At 36.4% G+C, this 8,313-nt stretch overlaps 1 protein-coding gene across 1 annotated transcript; it reads right to left on the reverse strand.

Moving 5' to 3' along the window:
• Positions 1 to 318: 318 nt before the first annotated feature.
• Positions 319 to 5,798, reverse strand: LOC129267819 (uncharacterized). The gene is made up of 5 exons (XM_064105049.1): positions 5,751 to 5,798; positions 3,675 to 3,797; positions 1,900 to 1,992; positions 1,174 to 1,282; positions 319 to 582 (listed from the first exon to the last, which is right to left on the reverse strand). Exons 1-4 carry the CDS (start codon positions 5,796 to 5,798, stop codon positions 1,178 to 1,180), a joined length of 369 nt encoding a protein of 122 aa, XP_063961119.1. The 3' UTR covers positions 319 to 582; positions 1,174 to 1,177.
• Positions 5,799 to 8,313: the final 2,515 nt, after the last annotated feature.

Here is an 8,313-nt window from a genome sequence, read left to right on the forward strand (position 1 = left end):
TAAACCAATATTCTTATAAACTTGAATGTAGATTGGAAATATATAGGTTTCTCAAATTAGTTTTGTGGTTTTCAAATGCAATACTCCACAGACATTACAAGCAAGAGCTCACGATCGCATTACCAAACTTGAAAACATATGCAAATTCGGGTTTTATGTATTTTCGACGAATACTTGAAAAAGATATCATTTGTGACCTTTTGGGGCTATATTAATTGCGAAACGTAAAAGGTCTTGCTTGTAAGTCGAACTCTCAATTTCAAAAGCACCTACTACATTCAAAACCTTACTACTTGAATGAAAGAAACGTACAAACCATTGTTATTATAGTATATTTTATAGCTAATGTTGTCAATGTTCAAATAATATAATTTCGAGGTAGTAAAGGAAAATCCTGAAAGAATAAGATGCACGGGGCACCCGTAAGCGATTCTGCATTTTAAGTTCTTTGAAATGCCTTAATTGCCTCATTTTTTACAAGAGTAAATTATTTTTCAATATAAAAATAAATGTACATTATGTTACAAAATGATATACACAAATGAAATCCGCTTGGAGCAAGTTTGCTGAAGAGATGACAATCTGCAAATAGGGAATACAAAGGGAAGAGAAAAAAACTATATTAAGCCATGTTTATATACATGAAGATAATTCATCGTTTGTATCGTTACTCTTTAACATAGCCTAGCCTTAATGAAAATGTACATGAGTAATGAAACGGAACATGTCAACGACACGAGTCTATATTACATGGAATCACAGTAACTTCAAGCTTAAAGGGAAATGAAATATACCTTTGGAACAAGTGGGCTTGTGTGAAAACAGAAAATTCAAAGAATAAGATCAAAGGTTTGAGAGAAATCGGACAAAAGTTATGAACATTTTAAGATTGCGATCACTAATGCTATGGAGATCCTACCGTTGGTAATGCGATAAAGATGTGTGATGTCACATGTGAACAACCTTCCCTTTGAATGGACTATAAAATACCTTGAAAATACTTCAATATCAATATTTTGTCCGGCAAATTGTCAGATCTTACAACCTCCCTTGATTTTGATTGGCTGAGAACTTGTCGGATATATAAATGTCCAACATGTCCTTTTTATGAAAAGCTCCCCAGGTCTTGTTTATATTCAGATTTTAATTAACCAATCTCGTATGATCACTCACCTTCCTAACGGAAAGAACATGGTCTTGATGACCTAGCACGTACAGTTCCCCATAGTACAGGCACAGCCTCCTTCACATTTACAGCCATCGGCACACTTACACGCAGCATCTGAAAAAGGTATAAAAAAGTTTTTTTTTAAAAATCACTCTTTAGATGAATACCATCGCTTGGAGAAGTCTCTAATAATGAAAATGCAGTTAACAGAACACAACTGTCGGCATGAAAACATCGGTACAAATCCAAAAAGAGAGTGGATTTTCGGGGTATATTTCAAGAGTAGCATTCAATGACAACTGATTAAAGATCTTTTGTCACATCCTGGTAGTATAAAAAAAACACATGCCGGTGACACAGAATAATAATTTTATGCCACTCTTTATATTTGCCCCCCCCCCCCATAAAAAAATACATAAATTAAAACCGGCACAGATCGGGTTCCGAGACGCATCTTTTATAACCAAACAAACGGTCATATCCTACATTAATGGTTTCCAAATCCGAATTCGCAATATATTTTCAATTATGGATATATTATGTCGGTATGTTTAATTAATAATAATAGGGCCTATTTCCAACAGCATAATGTTGGCATATTGAACTAGAATTAACTTAGCTAGGTTGGTTCAATTATTCAGTATACAAATGTACAGGCTTGTACTTTGCTTAGAGTGAATTCATTGGCAGGATTTATTGATAAATTATGTCGAATTTGATTGGCGACTCACTTGAACACTTTCCACAGCAAGTTCCATCTCCTTCCTTACAGCATTTTCCCGTGATGCAGCACTCTCCACCCCCGCAGGCACACTCTTTGCCGTCTGGAATGAAAAAAGTTTAACGTAATACAATTGTCACTGGTGGGGAACTTAAAGTATATTTTAAAATATCTCATTTTAAGACTACAAATTTTGAAATAAAGCAAAGTATGATGTCATTCGTTATCAAATTATTGTTTACATATCAGATAAATTATAGATAAGCTCGGCGGAGCATAACCAAAGCGAAAATTCAACTTCGAATATGAACACTACTTTATTGAAACATTATTGAAATATTGAAAAAAAAAATTAAACTTCCTAGTGACGCCATATTTCAATAAACTTTCTTCGTTTTCTTATTTCTTTCTATCCATACTTCTTTATTTTTTTTAATTTCTATTCCCCGCTAATAGCAATAATAATCTAGGGACGCTCACATCCCTTCTCCCCGTGGTATCACCGGACCTCTGGTTATACAAGACCTCGAAGGCGCAGCGCACGGTATTTGTCCCAATGTCACATCAACTGGCCTTGGAGAATTGTATGTGCCCTATAGAAAGGTGACATTCTCCTTCAGATTAAAAAAAATGCAGAATGCAGACATAATTATTTAGGTAGTCTCTACCACTTGGCGCAGTGCAATATCAAACGCGTCGGGAGATACAGCCCCTACAGCTCGCGTGCTCAGATTAACCCTCGATTGATCTTCGATCATCACCGTCCCGTCCGCGTGGCGCCATTTCAGCATGTTATGTACGTATCAAAAATTTACACTAGAAACAATTTAATCCTGTAAAATTATACATTTGTAATATCCTGAAGATTTTTCCACATTTTAACATTGGTACAGATCCATTTAAGCAAATGACGATATAACTGTCGAAAAACATTTCCGCTTGAGTGAGCACCACTTTTGAAAAGTTAGTGAAAAATGATTTGCGCAGAACTTTGAAATAGTTATGCGATAAGAGTAGACCTTATAATCATGAAAAAGAAATTAGCTAGTAAAATTTATTTGAAGATATATTTTACCTTTTTAACTTGTTTCCTTGCCCAAAACACTGCGAAGAGTGCATTGCGCCCCACCCCATTCCGAGGCCATCGTGACGATATTTGCTTTACACTGAGCTGTGATTTTTACCTGAAATGGCTTAGGCTTGATTTTCATTGTGTTAATCATTGTCAAGTTTGGGAAACAAGTATTAAATAAAAAATGAAATGTAAACCCACTTTCAATGATAAAAACTTAGTGAAAAATGCTGGAGATGTCTGATATAAACTTTGGTTCAGATTCAGTTATGTCCTCAGATCCAGCTGGCACAAATAGGGTAAAGGTTGTGCTTACTAAGTGTTGAAATTTCAATTTGGACCGTGGCAAAATTATTACAAAATGCTTGAATGTATCGTTTTATTTCAATTGACTAAAAGTGCAAGGGAAAGGTATGAGAAATGTTTCGCAGGGTAAGTATGATTTCGCCTTTTCCCCTTGACACAGCGTGAAAACGAGCATTTCTGCGCAAACAGATTTCTGCGAGCTTTACAAAAATGGACAGTGCTCACTCAAGTGTAACATTCTGTCAAAACTTTTACTTTCATTGGATAGATGAGACCCAAACCCAAGATTATATGTGAAAAAATTACCCACATGTTATACAATTTTTAATTCCCAGGGCTTTTTCAAAGTGTAAACTTTTGTTGATACGCACTGTATATATAGTTTTTTATAGACTGAAATATCTTACCTTGGCAACAGAAACACTTAACGTCAGGTCCAGGCATGGTGATGATGTATTGAAACTGGTGATTCTAAGAATGATTAGGAAGTCGTTCGTAGGTGCAGGTTTCAGCCAGCAGAATGATGAAGACTGGTTTTCCGAGTGGGTTTTTATGTCTTTTCATCAAGTTCCGTGTGCAAATCCTTCCTAAATTGTTATCAAATTCTGTGCACCCGGCCCAGTTAAGCCCTTGGCCTTGGGGGTGTGGTCAAGGACGAGTGCTTAATTTTGCACACGTTATTTTTTTTACCTTCGAAATGGGGGCGTTTTTGTTCGGAAATTCAACAGTCATAATAGTAGTCGACTATTGCACGCCGCACCTTTCAGGGCGGAGGGGGGGGGGGGGGGGGCTATAGGCGGATGGTCCGCAATGTCTACGAACCCCAGCGATTAACGGTAAATCCACTAGCCCTGACGATAAGTTGGTTCGATAAAAACAGAAAGAAATAGTTTGGGACATTTTAATGAAAACCCAACAAAAAATAACAAGTTTAATTTTAAGTTTTTCATTTTGTGCAGCTGCTTGGTATGTCGTGTGATATGTTTTTTTTTCGAAATGTTTTTTTTTCCCAAGAAATTGACAGTTTTCTTATTTCAGCATGCAGACGTATCATTTTAATGCATTCAATAAAAAGAAAAAAAGGTATTTCAATCATTATCATATTTCAATTAAAGAGGAGCAGTTCACAAATGATATTTTAAATTCGAATCTGTAAAACTTCAAACTCTCTTATGCTTTGATGGATCCATGAACATCAACAAACAGGGAACGAGGGAAATATATGTCCTCTCGTGGGGGGGGGGTCATGATCTATATTTTGTCCCCCATTTAAAAAAAAATCGCTAAGTTGCTCTGCTCCTTGCAAGAAAAACAAGTGTGAAGTAGGCAAGGTTAACCATGCAAATGTGCACCAAATTGCATTATTTCAAGCACGATGCAAAATGCTCTCGATGGGTGCCCCCGAATATGGCCCTGGGAAGCGGGGTTGCTGTGTGCGTTATTCACAATAGGCACCACCCCCTGGGAAATCAGGTAGGTATGCTACAAAGTAGAAATTTAATCCAAATCGCATTCATTTTTAGTGGAAACTTTTGTTTTGCTTGTCAAATTATTTGATTTTATTTACATGTGAATAATTTTTGTTGTAATCCTGATTCTGTTTTCATTATAGGTCATTGATGGAAAACAGCTTTTTGCAGATCTTTTGTACCTGACTAGATATATTTTAATAACTAATTAAATAAATGAATGAAATATAGCTCCCACAATCGCTCGCTTGGCGAGCTCATGCACTTCGTTCTCTCGCTACATTGTCAAATTTTCAGAATTGTGTGATCTTTAAGACAAATATTTATCTCTATTTTATTTTCTTGTTAATCTGTAAAGAAAGCGTGGATAATAAAGAAAATTGCAACATCTAGCTGTATTACTTATTTTAAAACGAACTACGAAGTAACCGATCCGAATTAATATACTTGCTGAAATATGGGGGGGGGGGGGGGCGAACGGGTTGATGTCACACCAAGTAACGTAATATATCATTTAAAATCGGAAGAGTTGCTTTTTCCCGTTTTCGAAAAACACATTACCTGTTTTGATATATACATGTGACTTCTACTATTTTTATTTTGTATGGATCGGATGCTTGTTTACGATACACTGACATCTCTACTGTTACACAATTAATGAACATAATTATGCGTAATAAATTACCATACTTTCTGTTTTGGTTGTTTTTTGGTCGACCGGCGAGAGAACTTACTATATATATAGGAACAATTTTCATTTTGGCCACCCCTTGCCACCGCCGGTCGACGGTTCTTTCAATTTTCTATGTGTTTTTATTCCTTTTGCCAGAAATAAAATAGAATAATATTAAATCAATTAATACACACATGAATAAACAAATAAATGAATGAATAAATTAATAAATAAACAATCTACCCCCACATACAATTGAGAATAAAAGGTGAATCAATTTATAGGTTTAAGTGCAGAATAACTTGATTAGGCCTCTATAAAAAGAAGAAATATCAAAATACCCTATGCAGCAATTTATTTGTCAGGAGTTTGCACTCGTCTTTCGACATGTTCGACTGCCAGAGTAATTAGGTTCGATGACCTAACTATTCTGACTTGCTTAATTAAAATACCCTTTGTATATTGAACAAAGCACGAATTTACAAACCTACATATAGTGCAGAGTGGAGAATTCAGAATATGTCTTTTCTGTATAATATTGCGTAACATCGGGGTAACATCTTCCGATTAGCTTTTCAGTCGCAACAGTTTTGCACTTGGCTCGTCTTTGCGATCGTCTTTGCACTAGCTCGACTGCCAGAGCATTAATTTTTATGGTTCTCTGAATGTCCAAAATAATGCCCTTTGTATATAAACAATTCACGAAAACAAAGAAAAAAGCAGACCGAACTTTTTTAGAATATATATGCTTTTTTGTATGACGTAACTTATCTTCCGATCAGCTTTTCTTCAGCAACAGTTTTGCACTCGTCTTTGCCATCGTCTTTGCACTCGATTGCCATATAGCAAAGGTCCAGGACCCCAGCATTGTAATGGTTCTCTGAATATATATCAATTCACGGAAACAAGCAGAGTGAATTTTGTTAGAATATCTTTTCTGTATTACGTAACCCGGGTACGTAACACACTTATCTTCTTATCAACTTGTCTTTGGCAATATAGTTTTGCACTCGTCTTTGGGCTCGTTTTTTGTCTCACCTGCATAGCAGAGTGAGACTATAGGCGCCGCTTTTCCGACGGCGGCGGCGACGGCGACGGCGGCGGCGGCGGCGACGGCGGCGGCGGCGGCGACGGCGGCGGCGGCGGCGGCGTCAACACCAAATCTTAACCTGAGGTTAAGTTTTTGAAATGACAGCATAACTTAGAAAGTATATGGACCTAGTTCATGAAACTTGGCCATAAGGTTAATCAAGTATTACTGAACATCCTGCCTGAGTTTCATGTCACATGACCAAGGTCAAAGGTCATTTAGGGTCAATGAACTTAGACCATGTTGGGGGAATCAACATCAAAATCTTAACCTAAGGTTAAGTTTTTGAAATGTCATCATAAATTAGAAAATATATGGACCTAGTTCATGAAACTTATACATAAGGTTAATCAAGTATCACTGAACATCCTGCATGAGTTTCACATCACATGACCAAGGTCAAAGGTCATTTAGGGTCAATGAACTTTGGCCGAATTGGGGGTATCTGTTGAATTACCATCATAACTTTGAAAGTTTATGGATCTGATTCATGAAACTTGGACATAATAGTAATCAAGTATTACTGAACATCCTGTGCAAGTTTCAGGTCACATGATCAAGGTCAAAGGTCATTTAGGGTCAATGAACTTTGGCCAAATTGGGGTATTTGTTGAATTACAGCCATAAATTTGAAAGTGTGTTGGTCTAGTTCATAAAACTTGGACATAATAGTAATCAAGTATCACTGAACATCCTGTGCGAGTTTCAGGTCACATGATCAAGGTCAAAGGTCATGTAAGGTCAAAGAACTTTGGCCACGTTGGGGGTATTTGTTGAATTGCCATCATATCTCTATAAGTGTATTGGTCTAGTTCATAAAACGTGGAAATAAGAGTAACCAAGTATCACTGAACATCTTGTGCGAGTTATAGTAGTTTTCAAAATCAGCACTGCTGCTATATTGAATCGCGTGATGCAGGTGAGACGGCCAGAGGCATTCCACTTGTTTTCCTTGGCAAACTTTAGGTCCAGGCATGCTCGGTTCCCATCGCATGGTTTTCTGAATGTCTGTATGCCCTTTGTGAAATAAACAATTCACGAAAACAAACATATGAAAAGAGCAGAGAGATAACATTATCTTTTAATCAACCTGTCTTTGGCAGTACTCTCCTTATCACATGTCTTTGTACTCGGGACTGTCCAGTGATCTCACTGTTCTGCCTTTCTCAATCTCTCTCAAAATGCCCTGCATGAATTAAACACATACCTTAATCTTACGGCAGAATGCGTAGCATTTACCTGATTGCATTTGATTTATGAGACGATCATTTTTTTTTTCATTTTTAAATTTATTATTATCATCATTCATCTGTTTATCTATTTATTTAGTTAATTAATTATTCATTTATTTATTTATTCTTTTCATTTATTTATATCATGATTGTAATTTTTTGGGGAGAGGGGGGAGGATAGTTTTGCAGTTTATTGCGTTCGTCTTCGCACTCGATCGACCGCTGGAGTCATCAAAATTAAGTCCATTGGCCACATTGTCTTCATTTGCCAAATGAACAAATGTCCTTTATTGTACATGTACCCCCCCCCCCAAAAAAAAAAAAAAAAAAAAAAAACGAAAAGAAAAGAAAGAAAAGAATTATTTATAAATTTTTTTCATTTATTGTGTAACCCCGCGTGTGTAACATATTTATTTTCCGTTCAGCTTTTTTTGGCAAGTATATTTTTGTATTCGCCTCTGCGCTTGTCTTATTTGCATCGACTGCCAACTAGAGCAAATGAAGGCCCATATCCAGCAAAGGTAGTTTTGGTTTTCTAGATGTTTAATGACCTTTGTATGTAAAAAAAAAAATATGAAAAGA

The sequence above is a fragment of the Lytechinus pictus genome, chromosome 9 (assembly GCF_037042905.1).
Source record: "Lytechinus pictus isolate F3 Inbred chromosome 9, Lp3.0, whole genome shotgun sequence".
Classification (NCBI taxonomy): domain Eukaryota; kingdom Metazoa; phylum Echinodermata; class Echinoidea; order Temnopleuroida; family Toxopneustidae; genus Lytechinus; species Lytechinus pictus.